Below are 21,482 nucleotides of genomic sequence, written 5' to 3'. Positions count from 1 at the left end.
ACAACAGAGGTTTCCAGCCCCGGCTGTGCATCAGAATCCCCAGTGCTGCTTTCTGAAATTCCCAGGACCCACCCTGGGACTATTGAATCAGAATCTCCAGAAGTGGAAACCGAAAATTCCTATTTTTAACAAGCCAGTAGCTTTAGTACAGTCCCATCCACAACCAATCATGAGGATGGTACAGGACAAGGCAGTGTTTTGTTCCGTTGTGTATGGGGTCATCATGAGTCAGGGGCCGACTTGACAGCAGCTAACAACAACTAGCTTTAGTATTTATCATAATTGTCATATTGTTGTTAGTTGCTGTGAAGTCTATTCCAACTTATGGCAATCCCATGTGTGCAGAGTAGCACTGCTCCACAGGGTTTTCAAGGCTGTGACCTTTTGGAAGAAGACTGCCAGACTTACTTCTGAGGTGCCTCTGGGTGGGTCTGAACCGCCAACCTTTCCATTAGTAGTCCAGTGCTTAGCCATTTGCACCACCCAGGGACTCCAACAAGCATCATACATGTGAGCAATTTGATGAATGCCTGTCTCTCCCATCAGACCTGTCAGGGACAGCACAGCATACCTGGCAGAGAATAAGTGGGAGCTCAATAAACTTGTGGAACAACAGGACTGAATCCACTATGCTACAGAAATCACCAAATTCCAGTGGGCATCAGAAATACATGGTGAGCTTATTAGAAAACAGATTCCCAGGCCCAGAGGAGTGCTTCAGCAGGAATCATCATTACCAGCATTCCTTATGATGCAAATGCTCACCAGTTTAAGAACCTCACAGGTTAATTTGAAGTGAACAAAATCGCCAGACCCAAGGCTCTAGGATTCAGTTTTTAACAAAGGGAGTGAGTTCAGAGGTTGACAATCCCTACCCTTCCTCTTCCAAGAGGTTAAATGAAAAGACTCCAGAGTTCTTTATTTTGCCTTTCTTTTTTAATTCCCTCCTTGTCCAAATCTCAAAAAATTATCCAGAAAACCCAGAAATTAAGCATAAGGGAGCTCAAAGAGCCAAGGCAAGCCAGCCCAAAAGGAGCAGGCTCCCTCCTACTGGGGCCAAAGGCTGGACGCTGGGGTCTCCACTCAGGGCCTGGTAGTAAAAGCTGGTGCAGAATAATGTGGTTCCAGAGGTGAGCAGTAACCCGGCCTGAAGGAGACACAGAGCGAAATACAGCCTTGTAAGAACGGGGTGGGGAGGGCTTGAGAGGGAGCGTGGGGCCGGTTGGCCAGGGTTAGGCAAGGGGGAAAATTACCCAGAGGGGTTTTCTGCAGTGGGGCACCGCTAACAGGGCAAGGCTGTGTAAGAAGTGGTGTTTGTTGGTCTTGTCAAAGAGCTGCAAGAAAAGGAGAAATGGAGGAGGGGGGCTTCCTAACCAACGCAGTAGCCTGAGATCCCGTGGAGACACAAGGAACAAAAGTTCACACACACCCACCTCACCCCTGCAGTCCCAGCTTATCCCTCCCTCAGGCACCCACGCCTCAAGCCTGCAGTCCTTGTTGCTCGAGAGACCTGGGCTCCGCACCCCCTCTCCCCACACACACCCACTTCCCTTAGGCACCCCAGACTTCGTGCGCTCGTAGACCCGGAAGCGGGAAGCGGGGAACAGGGCAGTTACTTCACCTCCTTTCCGTAGGCATCCCGGAACTGGGCACCTGTAGAGAGGAGAGGCAAAGGTTAGGATGAACACCCAGTCCTACGGCCAGCCCCGGCCGCCCCCTCTCCCGGGGAACCCAGGTGGGAATTAGAAGAGGCTTCTGATTGGTGGAAACACACATCGGACAGTTCTGGGAGCCAACTGGACCGGGATGGGGGACTTTAAAAGGTTTAAGTCTCCGCGGGCTGCCTGGTCGATGGGAGATCGGGCACTTCCCGTAGGCTCCGCCCCTGCACCAGACCCCAAAAGTCGTTCCAGGGATGTCCACAATCCCAGTTCCAGCCCCTGTCCCCTGACCGTGCGCCCCGTAGGAGGCCAAGCCTAAGGCCCCGGCTCCGGACAAGGCGCCCAGGCGCCTAAAAACAGCCCCCGACGCGGCCATGGCAGTGGATGGTCACGAGCTGGGCGAACACCGCCCAGGCCACCCAAGAGGCCAGCCAATCCCGATCGCCCATGCAAATAAGTTACACATGTGCCCAATCCAGGCCGTGTTCATTTCAGTGTCTAGGTCCTCACCCGGGTACTTGAGCCTTTGTAAAACCGCTGCTGAGTGGCGAAGATGTCTGGCGGGCGGAGAAACCAGAACCAATTAGGAGCGGAGTAGAGGAGCGGTGGAGGGCGGGTTGAGGGCCGGACTAGAGGATTTACGTCATGGATTGGCCCACTTTCCAAGTTGATCGCTTCTTCTAATCACCACTACCCCCCGCCCGCCACCTCCGAACAATTTCCAAAGATCCCGGTCCCCAAGCAGAGTTCCGCCCCTTTCCTCCCAGGCTCCTCCTGTTCAGCCTCAAACCAGGCCCACTCCCAAAAAGAGGCAGCTCACGGAAACCCAAGCCCCACCCATCGCCATTAAACCACGCCCGCTTGCCTGTGGCTCCTCCTCCGAGCACGAAAGCTCCGCCTTCTCAATGTGTTGCCCCGTCCCCTATCGTTCTCCTCTGCTCCCCACCAGGCCTCAAGGACCCCAAGGGTGGGAGATCTGGGGGGATGTCTCCATTTTGCCCCGGCCTGCTACGTCCATCAGTCCTTCCGTCCACTCCCGCCCCCTTCCCCTGCCTCCAACCCCTCACACTCCAGAGGGCGGGCGGGCAGGCTGTTGCGAGCGAGGGGTGTGCGCCGCTCTCTCGGCAGGGGGCGGGGGAGGCGGCCGCGCGGTGACGCGCGGGGCTGCTGCGGCTGCTCCGCCGGCGGATCATCACTCTCGGGCTGGGATGGACGCGGGGCGGGCGGGCCCTGGCGCGCAGAGCCAGGAGTCCGGGCCTCCTGGCTACTGAGCTTTCCCTGAAACCTCCCCTCACCCTCGCCTTCCCTCCTAGAAGCCGTGGAGACTCGCCTGAGGCTCCCGACTCTACTCCCGCCCTCCTCTGACTCCCCGGACCTCCCCCTCCCGCCCGCCCTCGGGATCAACTGGATCCCTCCCCCTCCCCGAGGATTCCGGCTGGATCCTTGCCCCTGCACCGCGGATTCTGCGTTCCTGGGCCCCTGGCCCCTGGAGATTGCCGTGGACACCTCCTCCCGCACCCGATCCCTTAGGATCCTCCGCCTGGACCGCCTTTCGGTCCCTCGAAGCCGACCCACGAAGCCAGTGGGTCACTGATACAGTTCTGCCCCCTTGCGCCCTCCTCGCTCTGTCGTCCCCGCTGCGGGGTTCCCTGTTCCCCGGCTCACTCTGACCCCATCCCCTATCTCTCTTTTCCCCGGGGATCAACTGGATCCAGGCCCCGCCCCCCGGGGCTGGGGCGATCCCCCTCCCCCGCCGGGTGAAGCGCTGCGGGCGGGGGCTGGGCCTGCGGGGCCGCGGGGGCTCAGAGGCCGCCGCCCCCTTCCTGAAGCCCGTTCGCTCCCCGCTCGAAACCCTGGATGGAGGCACAACGGCCCCGGGGCTGAGCCAGGTAGGAGCTAAGCCGGGCTGGGTGAAGGGGTCTTCGTGGCAGTCCGTTGGGGTCTCCCTGTCCCCGTCTCTCTCCCTGCTCCTGATCTCCCCCAGCCTGCTCCGTCTGCGTGTCTCCGCCTAGGGATGCTCTCGCCGTGTCTCTGCGTCTCGGTCTCTTTGTCTCTGCCTCTCTTCAGTCTATGAATGATCCTTTGAATGGGCCCACAGACCCCGTGTGTTCCCATCTCCCCCTCCCCCTCTTTCTCCCCTTCCTGGTCAAGCCATTTTCCTCACTGCAGGAAGGCGGGGGGGGGCTGCGGCCTGAGCCCCTGTCCCTCAACTCTCCCGAGCTGGGGCAGTAAGGCCTGGGCCAGAATGGAGAGAGCAAGGCAGAGGGATGGGGAGAAGGAGGGGAGCAAGATGTGGCAGACAGTGATGGGGACAGCCGGGAGAGAAAATGGGGGAGACAGAAATAGGGAAAGAGAAAGAGAGAAGGGGCTTGAGGGAGAAATTTGGGGAAGGGATTTGGAGGAGAAAGATGAGAAACACCAAGGAGAGAGATGTAGGAGAGAGATGAAAAAAAGACTGAGACTGAAGGCAAGAGCTGGAGCAAGCTGGAAGAGGCCGGGGGAAGATGCTCTGAGGGAGCGCTATGGAGAGAAGAGAGACGGAGGGAGGGCTCCAGTGGGAAGGAAGCAGCAAGACATGCTGGCGGGGAGGAGGCCAGGGGCCCAAAGTACCTAGTAGGGGAGGGAGCTGACAGGCTGAGGGTGTTGGGGGCAGGGGGCTGCAAGGCCAAGGAAGCCAAGCCTAGCCTGGCAGGGGGAGAGGAGACCCCGGGGGAGCCAGCCCAAGCCCCCTCCAGGTGACAGGGGTACAGGAGCTTAAGAGAGCCTGACGGGGGGGAGGGCATGGCTGGGTGTGTGTGGTAAGGATTCCTGTGTCCTCATCTCTGGAATAAATTGACACCTGCAGAGAGCCACCCGCGGGCTGGCGCCTGGCTCTGAAAACCCCGAGTCAGCAAACAGCTTTGGCTGCTGGGGGGGGGGGGCAAGGGGGCTTGCTAAAATGACCTGGGTGTCTGCCCCTTTGGCCTAATCTCTTCCCAGACCCTGCTGCCCTGAGCACCCAGGCATCAGAGCAGCAACTGTGGGGGGCTGGCAAGGGGAAGGGAAGGTGAGGGGATGGAATGGTATAAGAAGGAAGCCAAGATCTGCCCCCAGGACGTGGGTCAGATGCTGGGCAGGGAAGAAGAGGTGCTGGGGTCCAAAGGTGTTCAAGAGTGTGGGAGGGGGCAGTCCGTGGGCTCATCTGAAGCCCCCTCAGGCCCATCTCAGCACCCCTTCTCCCCAGCCAGAGGCCTGGTCACTAAGGCCAAGCTCTGACTGGCCAACAAGGGGGGCAAAAGGTGAGTCTTTTAGGGTCCCCTATGCCCCCAATCTCCCTCCCCCACCAACATATATGCTTCTTCCTTTATTCTGAGGTTAGGGAAACTAGCATTCTGACCCACGCCTCTGTTCTCCCCGCCCCACGCCCTGAATGGACCCTAGGGCCTATCCAGCCCCTTCCCCTCTGCCTCCAGACCCCCACTCCAGGGTTAAAGCTGCTGCCCCGTTGCCGTTGCCGAGGTAACATTGCGGGGCAGCATCCTGTCGCCCAGCAACGGCCTACAGGATCACGCATCTGTCCCTGGATTTGCCCCTCCAACACCCCGTTCCTACTCTAGCCCCTGCCTCAAGGCACCCCAACTTCTGATGTAAAAAAACGGAGAGGGTCGGGGGAGAGAGAGGACCTGGGGCCCCACGGATCCTTAGGGAATGCAGTATTGAAGGGGGGAGACGGTGCTGGGCTTGTGCAGTCCCAAGAAAGACCGGAGCCTGGCCTGGGGTGGGGGTTCAGCGCCAAGAAATTACAGCTCAGGAGTAATTAACACGTAAAAACAAACCCACCACTTCCTGCTAATTAATGACTTGGTATTTTTATTTTCTCTTCCTTGTCTATCTCATTCCCTCCCAGGGAGGTGGGAACTGGGACTCCTGAGTTCCTGAGGAGAGCCCACAAGGGAGGGATAAAGGGTCTGAAAGGAGGTGTGCTGAATCTGGGGAGGTGACCCGCCTTCTCTCATGCTTTATCCTGGACGTTTACCGCATCCTGACCCCACCTCTTGCCTCTCTGACTTTTCTACCCGGCTCCCTACTGGGGGGAGGGAGAGCACTGGGGAGGCAGGGTAGGTCCCAGGGGCCTGGGGGTGGAAGAAGCGGGGCGACTTGGACTGAATTCCAGGTCACTAACCACTTGTCTCTTCTGTTTCCCGTTCCTTTCTGTCTGCCCCGTCCAATCTCCCTTCCCTTTTTTCACCTCTCTTCTGTATTTTTCTGTCTGTCTGTCTTTTGCATGCCCTGCCCTGTCCCTCCTCCTCTGCCTCCCGCAGGTCGGGCCTGACTTTCCCGTCTCCCACCTTCTCCCCCTTCCCCACCCCTTGCCCCCTCCATGGAGAGGAACAGACCCCATCTCGGTCCAATCTAACCCCGGTCCCTCCCCACCCCCCTCCTCCCTTTTATCCCCCCCCCGGCCCCCTCCTCCCTCCTGGGGCGAGGGGGGCCTCCCTCCCTCTCCCCCCCTTCTCTCTCTCTCCGAGGGGGGGGTCCCAGGGAGGGAGGGGGGTCCCCCGATCAGCATGTGGCTCCTGGCGCTGTGTCTGGTGGGGCTGGCGGGGGCTCAACGTGGGGGAGGGGGTCCCGGCGGCGCCGCTTCCCCGGTTGGCCCGGGCCTGGGCCTCAGCAACCTCGGGGAGGAGCGCTTCCCAGTGGTGAACACTGCCTATGGGCGAGTGCGCGGTGTGCGGCGTGAGCTCAACAACGAGATCCTGGGCCCCGTCGTGCAGTTCTTGGGCGTGCCCTACGCCACTCCACCCCTGGGCGCCCGCCGATTCCAGCCGCCTGAGGCCCCCGCCTCTTGGCCCGGCGTGCGCAACGCCACCACCCTGCCGCCCGCCTGCCTGCAGAACCTGCACGGGGCGCTGCCCGCAATCATGCTGCCTGTGTGGTTCACGGACAACTTGGAGGCGGCCGCCACCTACGTGCAGAACCAGAGCGAGGACTGCCTGTACCTCAACCTCTACGTGCCCACCGAGGACGGTAAGGGCGCGGGCACCAGTCCGTTCACCCCATGGACACAGCCCACAAACGCACACGCAGACCCTCAGGCACTGGTGCGACGCCTGTGCCGGTGGGGGCAGTGCCGGGCAATGTGTCCCTGAAACCTCAGCGTGCCCTCCGAGGATGGTAAGGGTGCCTGCCAGGCAGACCCAGGAACCAACCCACAGACAGCCACCCCGGAAGTTCTTTGTGCCCACAGAGAGCCAATGGTAAGGGCAGCAGACTCTAGATTCGGCTTCCCCCACCACCAAAAGAGGCACACACGGATCCAGCCACTTAATCTCAGTGGGGCCACTAAGGGTGATCAGGTGATGGAGGCATCAGTCACCTGCCCAGACACCCACTCCAACTCTGCCCACCTCCCTCCCCCAGACTTGGGCTTGTCCCTGGCAGAATTCCACTTGAGCTACATCTGTACTTCAAGGCCAATGTAAACTCCTCCTTTTCCCAGGCCAGCATGGATGAAGATCTGTTGCATCTCCCCCCGAGACCCTCACCTGAGCTGAGTGCCCTTGGCAGTAGTACTCATGCCCTCCTCTTCTTCATGAGGCTCTGTCCCTTGGCCCCTATACACTCCTGAAGGATCAGGGAAGCTCCTCACCAAGGGTTCCATCACTCATAGCACAGCCCACACATCCCGGCAGAACACCTTCCCTAGGGTTCTCAAGCCAGCTGTTTTTGTGAGTGAATTCTCCAGTTCACGACAGGACCACACAGAGCCCCCACCACACTCGCCCAGACAGTTCTCCACCTGCCCAACTTTAGCTCTCCACAATTAATCAAAATATCCTTCAGCTATCTACAACAGAGGGTCATTGGCAGATCTCCAACCATCCCAACAGACCATCCTCACAAGTAGCCCAGTTACCTTATCAATGTCACCACTCCAAAACATCCCAACATACCCACAGAGATGGTCCACTTCTACACACAGGCCTGGTACCCAGGAACCCCTATATGTATACCCTACACACTCAACACCCCCATATCATATACTCAAGTCCACAATAGTCTGTGAACCTCAGCCACTCAACACTCAGAGCATGTACCAAACAAACCTATACGCTGACCATGTGCTTCAACACCCCACATATCACAATTCCCAACACCTCCACATAACACATACCCCAGTATTTCTCTGAAATTGTGTATTCCATCACTCACACGTATCTATACTTCCCAATACTTCTGGATATAGTTAATGTATTCTAATAACACCCACACATAGACCTTATGCCCCAATAACCCTACACCTTGACCATATGCTCCAACACTCCACTCACACCACAGTCGCCAACATTCTCAACATTTCTCAGAGATTGCTCACCCCAAGCCCTACCTAGAGATTATCTGCACCATACCTCTGGAGGTGACAATACACTCTATCCACAGATCAAGTACTCCAGTCCTACCAATCGCATAACACCTCATGGACCTCAGCACACCCACATCCAACACAACACCTCCAATATGGACCACCCACCCTCTATTCCTCATACCAGCCATACACCCTAACACCTAACTACCCCTCCGAATATAAACCATCCCTCCTAACAACCCATAGACACAATGCACAGAAACACCATTTACTCCAATCCCATCCAAATTCCAAACACCCTTACCCCCCCCCCATATACCATTTATCCCAACATACTCCACACATCTTCTCCAATACCTCAACAGGCTCTGCCTGAGAACCACCCACTCCACATTCCACTCTCCTGTCATGAACCACCTAGCCCAGCTTCCTCCCATCTGTGAATCATTAACCCCAGTACCTCCACACTGTCCATCTCAGTGATCCCCACTGTGGACTCTCTACTCTCACACCTTCACTGGGCTGTCTACCCAATGCTCCCCTCATGTCGACTATCTGTTATCACTCCCCTGGGTGAAATGTCCACTCAACACTTCCCACTAATGGACTGCCTACCCCAGCACCTCCATACAAAGTGTCCACCCTCAATTCCCATAACATGCCCACACCTTCTGTATTTTTAACCATTGCTTGTGACAGACCTGCTTGGGGCCCGACAGTCAGGTGATCTCACTGAATCTTCACACCAGCTCTGGGAGAAAGAGGTTGACTCAGGCACATACTCACACAAGTAAACACACACACACTTAACACTCTCACGAGCATGCCTGCCCTGCTGACTTCATTCCCACCCCCATCCATTCGCAAAGTACAGACCCTGTTCCCAATGGGTTCCTATGGGTCATGGTTGCCAGTTGGGAGAAGGCTTCCAGAGGCTAGCCAGGGCCTTGCTGATTCACCCCCCCACCCCATGCTGTTGAGAAGAAGCCCATCAGCCTCAGGAACCCCCTCAGGCCTCTGGGTGCCAGCTGTCCGCTGACCAAGCGCCCCCAATCTGGAAAAAACCCTGGAGCCAATCTCTGGGTCCAATCTGGGGCCTTTTCCTGACTATGGGCACACTTTCTGCCTCCCAGCCCCTCCTGGCACTGTATGTGGCAGATTGGCTCAGGGCACTGTATTTCTTATTCCCTATTTGAGGACTGAACCCCAAATGTGAGGGTGGGCTTGGCAGTAGAGCATGAATGGGGTAGGGGAGGGGTGGTGCTCCTAGTGGGAAGTTCACGGTCTGGGGGTGAGGAGAGCAGGCCTGGGTAAGGGCTGAGGTTGGGGGGAGTGCAGAGGGATGAGGTGGAGTGGAGGGCAAGACCTGATGACCCCTTTCCCTGCTTCACCCCACCTTGGGGAGATGGGGTGAGAAGCCAGGCCTGTGCGTGTGGATAGAAGAGAAATGCAGCTGGTGAGAGGCTGGGTAGGTGGGCAGGCAGCCCGCGCTGACCTACCCATCGCCCTCCAGTGGGGAGCTCAGGGCTTCAAGGGGCTACAAGGGCTGGGGCAGGCTGCCTCCCAACCCCATTCTGCCCTCTGCCCCCTAGACTGCTCCAAAGCAGGGTCCTTTCTGCTATCACCCCTCCTCTCTGCAGCCTGGGGAACAGGCAGGCGCTTGGCCAGCCCTGAAGGGGGCCTGTGAGAGAGGTGGCATGGAGCTGGCCTTGATCTCCCTTTGGGCTCCCTCTCCCCTCCCCCCACCTCTAACACCGTTTCATTTCCAGCAACTAGCAAACACATGGACAAGCCAAATCCTTTCCAGCCAAGTCACTATGTCTTAAGACAGACCTCAGCCCACTCAGGCACCCCACCCCCCAAAACCAGCCTTTTCTTTGGGGCATGACTTTTTCCGGGGAGGGGAACAAAATTGGGTTATAGAAACGTTTTTCTCTTTTCTTGGTTTCTTTTTCTTGCAAACGAATTTTGCTTTTTTTTTTTGGCTTATTTTTCGCCCCCCCACCCTCCCCTTTTCTGCTTTCTCTCCTCCCCTCCCCATCCACCACCTCCCCCGACTCCCATCTTTCCCCACAAAATTGTCCTTTTTTCTCTGTTTTGTGTTCCCGGTCTTAGGTCCGCTCACAAAAAAACGTGACGAGGCGACGCTCAATCCGCCAGACACAGGTAGATTTAAAAATCCCGCGGCTGCATGTGGTTGCTGATAAGAGGACTCTCACGGCCCCGCCCCTAACTAAATGTCCCCAAGCCCTCAAGGCCCCTCAGTCGTTCTCCCAACTAAAACTGAAAAAGAAAAGAAAAGAAAAATTTTTAACAGTTGAAAAAAAGACTTCTGAAAACTTCAAACAAAATTTGAACAGTGTTGGACCCACTAGAAAACCTACAAAAAAAAAGCTAAGCATGGTGAAAATAAGGTGAAAAAAGAAAAATTGGAACGTCGGGGGAAACAATTGTGTAAAATGTTTAGAGCTTGAAAGAGTTGGGAATATTTTGAAACTTGGGAAATGTGATATTTGAAAAGCACTTTTAATTTGGAACAAAACAACATTTGAAAAAATAGAAGTTTTAAAGTATGGCAAATTGATGGCACAATTGAACCATGAGAAACCTGCTCTAATTTCCAAAAACCTGTCCGATGCAGAAAGTGCAAACTTTTGAAGCAAATTAAAGAATTTGGAAATTTTTGAAAGCAGGGCCCGGTATCTTCAAGTTTCACCACAAAATTTTGAAAAAAATGCAAAGAACTTTTTTCTTTTTTTCTTTTTTTCCAAAATGGATTTTTTTGTTTTTTCTTTTCTTGTTGAATCTGCCCCGAGAGCTTCTTGTTTTTTGGTTGTTGTTTTTTCTTTCTTTCTTCTTTCTTGATCCTGTTTTTTTGTTAGTTGGTTTTGAATTCTTGTTGCCCCAGCCCCTCTTCCTGCTCCTTCCCCTCCTGACTCCCCTTCCCCTACACTGGGAGCCCTGGTGGAGGTGCTGGGTGGGGAGAAGGGGCAAGAAAGGACATTTAGGACAGGACCTTGGCAGGAAGGAGATTTCAGCCTGAAGCTGCTGAAGGACACTTGAGGTTCAGGAACAAAGGGAAGAAGCAGGATTTGGTGAGGACACAGAGGGCACTGCCCACCTAGGCACTCTGGCCAAAGAAGTCAGGAGGAGGGAGGTGACAGAGAAGGTCGTACAAGACAGGAGGCCGGAAGTGTCTGTGGAGGGTCAAGGGGAGCGTCTTAGTGACCTGCAAGTTGACCTGGCAGGAAGACAGTTTCTAGCAGTTTGATGGAGGTGGGCAGAGATGCTGGGGGACCAGCTGTGGATGCCAAGGTCTGGCTCTTGTTTGCTGAGGACCCAAGCTAGTCAGAGATCGCAGGTGTCAAGGAAGAGGCGGGCCCGCTGGGTCAGAGGTGACCCCAGCCCTGGCACCGTGGCTGAATCATGGGGGAGCTGTAGGGGAGGGTACTATAGCCTTGAAGACCCTCTCAGACTCCTACCATCTTCTGAATTAGTTGCCTCTCAGACCTGTTCAGAGTCCCTCAAGTGCCTGTTACACGTGGCAGTGATTATGGGGTTCTTTAGGGAATAGCAAGAGACAGGTCCAGGGCAGAACCCAGGGCTCAGGCCAGTCTGTGGGGGCCTGAGACTAGAGAGCTGCACCCTGGCTTCCTTAAGCAGACTCTTTCCCACCCTGCCTCCTCCTGCCACATTAATTAGGCTGGGGGTTGCCATGGTAACTGGGGAGGTGACCTAGAAAGAAATTAGGGCGGGGAGGAGACCAAGCCCCCAGGGACCCTAGGGCCTGGCACCCCCTCACCCACAGACCAGGGTACCACATGGAGCTGAGGCCCAAGGCCTGAGTCCTGAGAAAATGCCAGGAGCCTCCAGCACCTCCAGCTCTAGTTCCAGCCCTGAGAGCTTGCTCTTCCTCAGAGCAGGAGGGAGATTTGCTCTGTGTGTGTGTGTGAGGAGGGGGTTCCCTGGTCCCAGCAGATGCCCCGAGGAGGGCCACACCCCACCCCCTGCCTCTGTTGGGTTTCTTGAAAGTTCTGTCCAGCATTTGGAGAAGCGCTCCACAGGCTGGCATGGGGTGGGGAGGGGACTTCTGCCAGGGCTAGCTGGAGAGGGAGGGAGAGAAATCCGGTCTTGCCCCCCAGGGACGGGAGTGACATGTTTCCTGAGCTTCGGTCTGCTCCTTGCAGGCCAGGGAGCTGGGCAATGCTGCTTCTGGCCTGACTGTGTCCCTGTCCCTCACCTCCTGGCCCACTCGCCCGCCCGCCCCCTCCCCACGCAGATATCCGGGACTCAGGGAAGAAGCCCGTGATGCTGTTTCTGCACGGCGGCTCCTACATGGAGGGCACTGGGAACATGTTTGATGGCTCCGTCCTGGCCGCCTATGGCAATGTCATCGTAGCCACGCTCAACTACAGGCTAGGGGTGCTCGGTGAGGGTGGGCAGCCCACTCTGGGGGGCGGAACCTGGGGAGGGGGCCCGGTGGGCGGGGCCTGGCCTGGTCGGCAGGGTTCCTCCAAACACAGCGGGCAGAATGGCTCCTGGGCTGGACTGAGCTGCCCAGGAGGGGGCAAGGGCGCTGTGACACCCCCAGGGATCCCCCTTGCTTCCTCTCTCCGCAGGTTTTCTCAGCACCGGGGACCAAGCAGCAAAAGGCAACTATGGGCTGCTGGACCAGATCCAGGCTCTGCGCTGGCTCAGTGAAAACATCGCCCACTTTGGGGGCGACCCCGAGCGCATCACCATCTTTGGGTCAGGGGCGGGGGCCTCCTGTGTCAACCTTCTGATCCTCTCCCACCATTCAGAAGGTACCAGCAACCTCCCTAGCCCGTCCCTCCCCATCCCCTTCCCATACCCCTGACCCTACCAGTCCGCTACACTTTCTTTTGGGTGACACTTACAACCCAGCCTGAGCCCTCCCTGTCCTGACAGGACTGTTCCAGAAGGCCATCGCCCAGAGCGGCACCGCCATCTCTAGCTGGTCTGTCAACTACCAGCCGCTCAAGTACACGCGGCTGCTGGCGGCCAAGGTGGGCTGTGACCGGGAGGACAGTGCCGAAGCTGTGGAGTGTCTGCGCCGGAAGCCTTCCCGAGAACTAGTGGACCAGGATGTGCAGCCTGCCCGGTATGGGGGTGGGAAAGGGCTGAGTCCAGGCCATCACTCTCCTTGCTGGTTTCAAGGAGGTTAAGGTGAGGTGTGCTTGCAGACATTCCATTTGGCAAGGAGAGGTGGGCTTCAGACCCCTCTAGCGCTCCTGCCTCATGGAAACCTTCCCTGAGTGGAGGTGCTGAAACAGAGCAAGTGTGCATAAGGTGCCATGAAGGGCTTTGGAGAAGACTTCCCAGAGAGGCCAAGTGCCCTGAAGGACTCAGAGGGATTTCTCAAGTGGGGAAAGGGTCTTCCAGGCAGGGAAGGAGCTTGCCTGTGGGCTCAGCAGGCTGTGGGCTGGAGAGGAGGCCGGGGAGCAGGTGATGAGACCCTGACCCCTTCTCTCTAGCTACCACATTGCCTTCGGGCCCGTGGTGGATGGTGATGTTGTCCCGGACGACCCTGAGATCCTCATGCAGCAGGGAGAATTCCTCAACTATGACATGCTCATCGGTGTCAACCAGGGCGAGGGCCTCAAGTTCGTGGAGGACTCCGCAGAGAGTGAGGACGGCGTGTCGGCCAGCGCCTTCGACTTCACCGTCTCCAACTTTGTGGACAACCTGTATGGCTACCCTGAGGGCAAGGATGTGCTGCGGGAGACCATCAAGTTTATGTACACAGACTGGGCTGACCGAGACAATGGCGAGATGCGGCGGAAGACCCTGCTGGCGCTCTTTACTGACCACCAGTGGGTAGCACCAGCGGTGGCCACCGCGAAGCTGCACGCCGACTACCAGTCCCCTGTCTACTTTTACACCTTCTACCACCACTGCCAGGCTGAGGGCCGGCCCGAGTGGGCAGATGCGGCACATGGGGATGAGCTGCCCTACGTCTTCGGGGTGCCCATGGTGGGCGCCACAGACCTCTTCCCCTGCAACTTCTCCAAGAATGATGTCATGCTCAGCGCTGTGGTCATGACCTACTGGACCAACTTCGCCAAGACTGGGTGAGGGCCCAAGGGGTTGGGTGTAGCTGGGTGGGCACCCTGCAGGCAAAGGCACACCCTTCCTCCGCATAGGGCCATCCCTTCCTCCATTAAAGCATTCGCTCTTGCCATCCCTTCTTGTACCATCAATTCAGACACCTGCTGGACACCCGAGTTGTGCCAGGCGCTGAGCTGAATGTTGGAGACTCTGCAGATAGGTCCCTGTCCTCTCTGGGGTGGGCTCACTCTGTGGCTTTGCTTGGTGTCTGCCTCTCCTTCCTTCCCTTGCCTGCCCACCTTCTTTCCTCTCCCAGTGCCTCTGCCCCCTCTGTCTGACCACTTGGGTCTGTGTGGCCAAGTATGTGGAAGGGTTTGTGGCTATTTCTTTATTTCTGTCTCTATGTCTCTGTCTCTCTTGAAATTTCCTGATATCTTTCTTTCCTTCTGCCCTCTTTGAGCTGTTTACTTTTTGCTGTCTCTGGCAGTTTCTCTGTCCCCATCTCTTTTTGTCTCTCTGTCCTTGTTTCTGTCCCCATCTCTGACACCTTCCCCGTCTCTTGCATTCATCTGTCTGTCTGTCTCTGGCTGACAGTTTTTCTCTCAGCTTCTATATCTCCTCTCCGTCTCTGCCTCTGCTTCTGCATCTTGTTCTCTGCCTTTCTTTCTGTCTCCCAGTCTCTCTGCATCTTACTCCCTCCTCACCCCTGCCCCCTATCTGAGCCTGGCCCTCAATCCTCCTTTCCCTGCCTTCCTGTGCCCACAGCGACCCCAACCAGCCGGTGCCCCAGGACACCAAGTTCATCCACACCAAGCCCAACCGCTTTGAGGAGGTGGTGTGGAGCAAGTTCAACAGCAAGGAGAAGCAGTACCTGCACATTGGCTTGAAGCCACGCGTGCGAGACAACTACCGCGCCAATAAGGTAGCCTTCTGGCTGGAGCTGGTGCCCCACTTGCACAACCTGCACACGGAGCTCTTCACCACCACCACGCGCCTGCCTCCCTATGCCACGCGCTGGCCGCCTCGCCCACCCCCTGGCGCCCCGGGCACACGCCGACCTCCGCCACCTGCCACTCTGCCGCCTGAGCCTGAGCCTGAGCCAGGCCCCAGGGCCTATGACCGCTTCCCTGGGGACTCACGGGACTACTCCACGGAGCTCAGCGTCACTGTGGCTGTGGGTGCCTCCCTCCTCTTCCTCAACATCCTCGCCTTTGCCGCCCTGTACTACAAGCGGGACCGGCGGCAGGAGCTGCGGTGCAGGCGGCTTAGCCCACCTGGCGGCTCAGGCTCTGGCGTGCCTGGTGGGGGCCCCCTGCTCCCCACCACCGGCCGTGAGCTGCCACCAGAGGAGGAGCTGGTGTCATTGCAGCTGAAGCGGGGTGGTGGCGTCGGGGCGGACCCTGCTGAGGCCCTGCGCCCTGCCTGTCCACCCGACTATACCCTGGCCCTGCGCCGGGCACCGGACGATGTGCCTCTCTTGGCCCCTGGGGCCCTGACCCTGCTGCCCACTGGGCTGGGGCCACCACCGCCTCCGCCGCCCCCCTCCCTTCACCCTTTTGGGCCCTTTCCCCCGCCTCCCCCCACTGCTACCAGCCACAACAACACTTTACCCCACCCTCACTCCACCACTCGGGTATAGGGGGCAGCTTGGGGAGGCCCTCCTCCCCAGCCCTCACTGGCCCGGGCGGGAAGCGCCACTCCGAAGGTAGGGAGGAGGACTTGGCCACGGGCTCTTCTCGTGTGGCGTCGTCACATGCAGAGCAGCATTAAGGTGGACGTGGGTTTCCTCCCCGGGATGTGTGTTTTTCCCGTGCAGAGAAGCCCATCTCTTCTCTGGACCTGGGCCTTTGGACAACTGGGGGGTGTCTTTCCCCCTCCACTGGGACACCAGTCTTGGGTGTGTGGAAACGTGGAAGTATTTTCCCGCGTGGAGGTGTGCTTTCTCATGAGGGGGTGTATTTTCCCATGTGCAGGGTGAGGTTTTTTTTTTTTTGCCACCCTGGACACATGTTGGCCCCCTCAAAGAATTTCTGCAGGGGTTTGTACCCCAGAGTCCTGTTCCCTCATGCCTTCTCCCACCTCTTTCCCCTCCCCACCCCCTGGAGACCCTGGAAGTGGTGTGTTCACATGTGCAGTGACCCTTGGCCACCAGACAACACAGGGTGGTGCTGGGAAGCAGTGAGGAAACCACAGGCCCCCTCCCCTCCCCACCCCCCCGCCCCCAGTGAAGCATGTCTGTCCCGTGGCACAAGCCAGACAGAGCACGTTCTCCCAGGTGGACCCCAGCCTTCCACAATGACGACGGACACAGATTTCCTACCAGGGGGAAGGGAGCAAATCCATGTCTCCCTGCGAACTTGCTTTTCCGGGGATCCAGGACACAGTTCTCTCAGTGGACACGTTCTTGCATGTGGATGCGTGTTTTCCCATGCAGACAGCCCCTTTCCCCTCAGCACTTCCCTGTACCACGCAGGCCTCAGGCCCAGCACTCAGTTCCTCCCTACACAGCAGGCAGGAACAGATAGAAAATGACAGAAGCTGAGGGGGATATACAAATCCTGAGGGGAGGGCCCTGCCCTTTCCTTCCCCAGAGGTGCTGAGTTGGGGGGAGGGTGTCACATGCCACCCATAGAGACCATGCATGTTTGACCAAAGTCCCCATCCAGTGTCAGGACAGCTTTTTCCCTCAGTCCTCAGACCATAGCTCATCTGTGCCAAACTGGGGAGGTGGGTTTGAGGGGAGAAGACCCTTCCCCCCATGTGCCAAGGATTCCCCAGTCCTGGACCAGGGCAGGGGAAACAGTGGGGGCAGGTAGAATACAGGGGAGTGGGGGCAGCTGAAAGAGTCCAGCCTATGTCTCTCTCATCACCATGTCTTATCCCTCCCTCTGCCTCAGTTCCCCATTCTCCTCCATCTCTGTCTCCCTCTTGGAGCCTGTCCCCATCTCAGACCAACTTTCTCCCCTCTGCTGACCTCCCCACTTCTTTCCTCAGCTGCCAGGGCCCCAGGAAAGGAGCAGGGGAGGGGAGAGCTGGGGAGAAGGATTTCACGGGACAGGTTGGGGAGAGAATGAGGTCAGCTGTGCTGAGGAACAGATGGAAGGGGTAGGGGGGACAGGGCTTGGGCAGACATCAGCAGGAAGAATTCGAAAGGAAATGTGTGAGGGGACCTGAGGAGAAAGGGTTTGAGCCTCTGGGGTAAAGAAAAATGTCAGGAAAAGTTTAAACGAAGGGGAGGAGAGAATCCTTGTCTGCTGGCATTTGTGGGACATCAGTGCCAAACTTGAGTAGGGGGTGGGTGCTGTCTTCCTCCGACACCCAAATCCAGAATCCCTGGTCTTGACTCCCGAGAACTTTACCTCCTGACTGTCTCTTCCCCTCCCACCCTCACCCGTGGAAACTTAGTTCTTTTCTGACCCCTTCCCCTGCCTGGTCCAGCTCCTTCCCAAACCGTCATGCCCTCCAAATGCTAGGGACCAGGGCCCTGAACCCCGTAGACAGATGCCCTCAGAATTGGAGCACGGGAGGGGGGCTGGGGGACCCCATGATTCAGCCACGGACTCCAATGCCCAGCCCCTCTCCCCAGAACAATTTCCTGACAATCCCATATCCCCCACCCCAACCCTTCGCGGCTCTGTACACATTTTTAAACCTGGCAAAAGATGAAGAGAATATTGTAAATATAAAAGTTTAACTGTTGGTTGTGCCTGCTGTGATGTTAGGAGGTGGTGGGCGGTGGGTGGGGGCTCCGAAGAAACAAGCCTTGGGGAGCCACTCTGGATGAAGGAGGAGAGGGGTTCAAGCCCCCAGCCATCCTTTTCAGGGAGCAGCTCCGAGGCTTCAGGGAAGTGGAGTGGGTGCTTGGGTGATGAGATTGTTTGGGGGAATTAGGACAGGACCCCTGTCTGCAGAGGCCAGAGCCTGGTATAGTGGAAGAGAGGGCAGGGGCTGATGGGGGTAACGTCAAAGAGGCCAGAAGGCCTGTGGGCTGGTCTAGGTAGCTGACTAAAGGAGAGGCTCTCAAGGTGAGGGGTTCCGCCTCTGCCAAAGTCTGGGTCCAGGCTAGAGGGTCAGCCATGGGCCCAGGACTCAGAGTAGCCCCTTGGTACATTGTGAGGAGCATCTTTAGCATCATTGTGACCCGCTTACTCCCAGGAGCCTCTGGGTCAGGTAGGTGAGCTGGGGCACAGTGTGGGCACAGTGGGCTGGGGGCCTAGGGGCCCAGGCGGCCCCAGGGACCCCCATGGCCATGGCTGAGTGGCCACGGCCCGGGTGGGCCTCATATCACAACCCCCACACCAACAACTGCCAGGACCTAGGCAACTCCATCCTGTTGCTGTTGGGGCTCATCATCTGCATTAACATTGGCATCAACATGGTGACCCTGGTCAGGGTGGTGCGGGGCGGGAGGGTGCTGGTGGGACAGCTGGGGGTAGGCCTGGTGGCCGGGGCATGCCTGGGGTCACCATGTCCTTCTCCACCTAGCTCTGGCGCAGACTCCGTTACTTCTTACGCCAAATGTTCCATATTATTTGTGTGAAAGGTAAGCAGGGATGGGGCTGGGGCGTAGGAAACCAGGCACTCCTTTGATTAGCCCCAGCACTAAGCTGGCCCCTTACCACCCACCCCTCTCAGACACCACTCCTGTGCAGTGTCCCTCTCGGTACCCTGCCTCTCCATCCCTGTAGGAGCCAGCCTCCCCACTGGCCCCTCACTTCTCCCCCATCCACAGAAGCTCCTAAGTCATCCTCATCTGGGAAACAGACCACCAATCATTCCTTGAGGAAGCAAAGCCCCCCTGCAGTCCGCCTTCGATGCACCATGGACCCTGTGAAAATGACCTTGACCCCCCCCGCCACTCGCTGCCCTCGCCATCGAGACGCTCCGATGCACCATGCCTACCGCCCAGCCTACTGGACCCCCGACACTGACTACAAGAAGCCCCTGCCTCAGCACCCAGCAATCTGCTCCCACAACTGGGATTGCCCTGAGGACTGGGAAGGCTTCCAACCCACTCAGGAAATCTGGAATCCCTGGGCCCAGGCCACCATTGAGCCACCTGCCCAGACCATCCGCTTCCAGGAGACTGCAGACAGAAGGCCCCTCAAAACAGAGGTCCGGTCAGAGGTGGGCCTAGAGGCCTACGTGTACCCTGTGAACCCTCCACCTCCCAGCCCTGAGGCCCTGAGCCACAAGAACAGTGGGGTGGAGGCAGAGGCCACTCCCTGCTCACCTGCCCCACCGCCTGTCCTGGGCCCAGCAGCAGTCCCCGACATCCCCCGGCGCCGCTCCTCAGGCCGCATGGCCTATGATGCCCGTGATGTGAGGCGGCGGCTGCGGGAGCTGACGCGGGAGGTGGAGGCCCTGTCCCACTGTTACCCCCTGCCCTCTGGGTCCAGTACTGCTGAAGGGACAGGCCAGGCCTGGGTCTACCGTTCCCTGGCGGGCAGGTAACTGGGAAAAGAATAAAAAAAGAGACAGGTGGTGGTTTGTGTTGGCGTGTGGGGGTTCCAGGGCCCACACAGCACCCAGAAGCCCTGGTTGCTAAGGGAATCATCTCCCTGGCAACAGGGCCTAGAGAGCCCTGAGGAACCTCATCAACCTCTTGCCCTTGCCAGACCTTGCCCACAGCCCTTTCCCACACTCTTCCTGATTCCAAGGCTCTACCCTGCTTTCTTTGGAGAAGCAGCCAGATCCCAGCCCAGATCCCCAGCCAGTCCTGCACTTCAGGGGAGATCCCCATCCCTATGACCATAGCCCCTCAGAGGTCTGGTCCCTGCCAGAGTCCAAGTTTAGACTACAGCCACCCGTGAGGCAGGCATGCTCACTCCCTCTTCAGCCCTGGTGCCTTTGGGAAGGGATGGCTGAATGAGGCTATCTAGGACCTCACAGTTCCCCAGTCAAGACCTGAAGCTCCTGTACCCTCAAGCAGGCTTGGAGCAGAGGATGAGATAAGGGGGACTCTCTCAAGGGCTGCCTCAGTTTAATATCACAGGCTCTGTGACCTCACGCCTTTGATTAACACCCCCATGTCACAAATGAGACAGACTCAGAGAGGTCAAGTGACTTGTCTGTGGTCACACAGACATCAAAGGTCATCAAGTTTATGACCTCACGTTCCATCCCCCTGCTCCTGCAGGTGGATTCCCATTGCCAGCCTGGCCCACCAGTCTCCCACCTTCCTCAGTTCTCCGTGTGAACTTAAAAAACATTCCCTCCCACTGGACAGTAGGGGGACCGAGGCCCTGCCCTACTCCTAGATGAGATCACATACGCACATGTATGCGTGTAAGCGCACACATGCACACACACACACACACACACATACAAACTAGCAGCCATGTAAGTGGACCTTACAAGATGGATTTCTGGAATGTGGCAGACAGACCTTTTGTGAATCGCCCTGCTTCTCTGTGGATTTACATTCAACTCTCATTCTTGATCAGTTTAAGGTAATTCCATTTGGTGCATATGTGTATTGAGCACCTACTATATGTTTGGAAGCTTGATGGAAGTGGTCACTGTCCTTTCCTCATCCTGTGTCTGGTGAGTGGGTCATTGTGTAAAATGACTCAGAGCCCCCAGGGTGCCTCTTCACAGATCCCAGTGATGAACCTGGTGTAAATCGAAGAATCCTTTCGTCACATCCACAATTACATCTATTCTGTCCTTTGTGAGTTTCATGTGATTTTCTTACTGTGGCAGCTAACCGTTTTTGGAGGGGGTGGGTCAGCAGGATGTCAGCTGGTTAGGAAGGAGTGAAACCACGGCTGTGGGTGGTCCCTGGCAGGGGCAGCAACCTCAGTCAGTCTTGCTCTGAAGTCAAGGGGCAAATGGGCTCAGTGCCACAAATACTAGAACTTCAGTCCCTGGCCAGGAAGGGGGCAGGCAGGGATGGGTGCTAGAGGGATATGGCAGGGAAATGGGCAGGACAAGGAGAGAGTGGTGCAGTAGGGTAACTCCAGAGGTGACTCTTGCTATCACCCATCCATCTGGTCACCCTAGCCACTGGCCCCAAGGTAGGCATGGCGTGGAGACCAGCCACATGTCTGAAAAGAATGAAATGAAAGAAATCCTTTGTGCATGGTTCAACCTCTGGGAAGACCGTCTCCTGACTGTAGCTACCATGTTTTCAGAACAGGGATCAGGCGTGGGGTTAAGCACGCCCTCATGGAGACAGAGGAACAGATTGAAATCAAGTGTACCAACGGTAGAGATGGCTGTGTAAGGGGCCAACAGAGTAGATAAAAGAGCTGCCACCCGCTTCCTCAGAAAGCTAGAAGTAGACATACCATTCGATCCAGCAATTCCAGTCCTAGGAATATATCCTAGAGAAATAAGAGTCGTCACTCGAATAGACATATGCACACCTATGTTCATGGCAGCATTGTTCACAATAGCAAAAC

General features: G+C 57.1%; 3 protein-coding genes across 4 annotated transcripts; 2 read left to right on the top strand and 1 right to left on the bottom strand.

The window, feature by feature from the left end:
- Positions 1–922: 922 nt before the first annotated feature.
- Positions 923–2,088, bottom strand: TMEM256 (transmembrane protein 256). The gene is made up of 4 exons (XM_004376040.2): positions 1,953–2,088; positions 1,622–1,653; positions 1,254–1,334; positions 923–1,147 (listed from the first exon to the last, which is right to left on the bottom strand). The coding sequence occupies exons 1-4, from the start codon at positions 2,035–2,037 to the stop codon at positions 1,004–1,006; spliced, it is 342 nt and encodes a 113-aa protein (XP_004376097.1). The 5' UTR covers positions 2,038–2,088; the 3' UTR covers positions 923–1,003.
- Positions 2,089–6,144: 4,056 nt separating this feature from the next.
- NLGN2 (neuroligin 2) lies at positions 6,145–17,779 on the top strand. Of its 2 annotated transcripts, XM_004376039.2 has the most exons (7): positions 6,145–6,668; positions 10,123–10,173; positions 12,287–12,436; positions 12,627–12,812; positions 12,937–13,129; positions 13,503–14,099; positions 14,842–17,779. In XM_004376039.2, the coding sequence occupies exons 1-7, from the start codon at positions 6,209–6,211 to the stop codon at positions 15,713–15,715; spliced, it is 2,511 nt and encodes an 836-aa protein (XP_004376096.1). In that variant the 5' UTR covers positions 6,145–6,208; the 3' UTR covers positions 15,716–17,779. The 2 variants fall into 2 exon arrangements, with proteins under 2 accessions (XP_004376096.1, XP_012410963.1); XM_012555509.1 differs by lacking the exon at positions 10,123–10,173 and having other exon boundaries at positions 6,335–6,668; positions 14,842–15,715.
- Positions 17,780–18,319: 540 nt separating this feature from the next.
- On the top strand, positions 18,320–19,530 carry SPEM1 (spermatid maturation 1). The gene is made up of 3 exons (XM_004376038.1): positions 18,320–18,463; positions 18,562–18,619; positions 18,809–19,530. Exons 1-3 carry the CDS (start codon positions 18,320–18,322, stop codon positions 19,528–19,530), a joined length of 924 nt encoding a protein of 307 aa, XP_004376095.1.
- The last annotated feature ends 1,952 nt before the right edge of the window (positions 19,531–21,482 follow it).

The sequence above is a fragment of the Trichechus manatus genome, unplaced genomic scaffold (assembly GCF_000243295.1).
Source record: "Trichechus manatus latirostris isolate Lorelei unplaced genomic scaffold, TriManLat1.0 scaffold00040, whole genome shotgun sequence".
Classification (NCBI taxonomy): domain Eukaryota; kingdom Metazoa; phylum Chordata; class Mammalia; order Sirenia; family Trichechidae; genus Trichechus; species Trichechus manatus.
The sequence above is the reverse complement of the archived record's forward strand: the minus strand, read 5'-3'. Positions and strand labels throughout refer to the sequence as shown.

Excerpts from the sequence above, each read along its gene's own strand:
- TMEM256 (XM_004376040.2), bottom strand. The coding sequence starts at position 2,037 with ATGGCCGCGTCGGGGGCTGTTTTTAGGCGCCTGGGCGCCTTGTCCGGA. Across the intron at positions 1,654-1,952 it reads GGCCTCCTACGGGGCGCACG|GTGCCCAGTTCCGGGATGCC; the intron begins GTCAGGGGACAG and ends TCCTCTCTACAG. Across the intron at positions 1,148-1,253 it reads ACTGCAGAAAACCCCTCTGG|GCCGGGTTACTGCTCACCTC; the intron begins GTAATTTTCCCC and ends TGTCTCCTTCAG.
- SPEM1 (XM_004376038.1), top strand. The coding sequence starts at position 18,320 with ATGGCCATGGCTGAGTGGCCACGGCCCGGGTGGGCCTCATATCACAAC. Across the intron at positions 18,464-18,561 it reads GCATCAACATGGTGACCCTG|CTCTGGCGCAGACTCCGTTA; the intron begins GTCAGGGTGGTG and ends TTCTCCACCTAG. Across the intron at positions 18,620-18,808 it reads CCATATTATTTGTGTGAAAG|AAGCTCCTAAGTCATCCTCA; the intron begins GTAAGCAGGGAT and ends CCCCATCCACAG.
- NLGN2 (XM_004376039.2), top strand. The coding sequence starts at position 6,209 with ATGTGGCTCCTGGCGCTGTGTCTGGTGGGGCTGGCGGGGGCTCAACGT. Across the intron at positions 10,174-12,286 it reads GCTCAATCCGCCAGACACAG|ATATCCGGGACTCAGGGAAG; the intron begins GTAGATTTAAAA and ends CTCCCCACGCAG. Across the intron at positions 14,100-14,841 it reads ACCAACTTCGCCAAGACTGG|CGACCCCAACCAGCCGGTGC; the intron begins GTGAGGGCCCAA and ends CTGTGCCCACAG.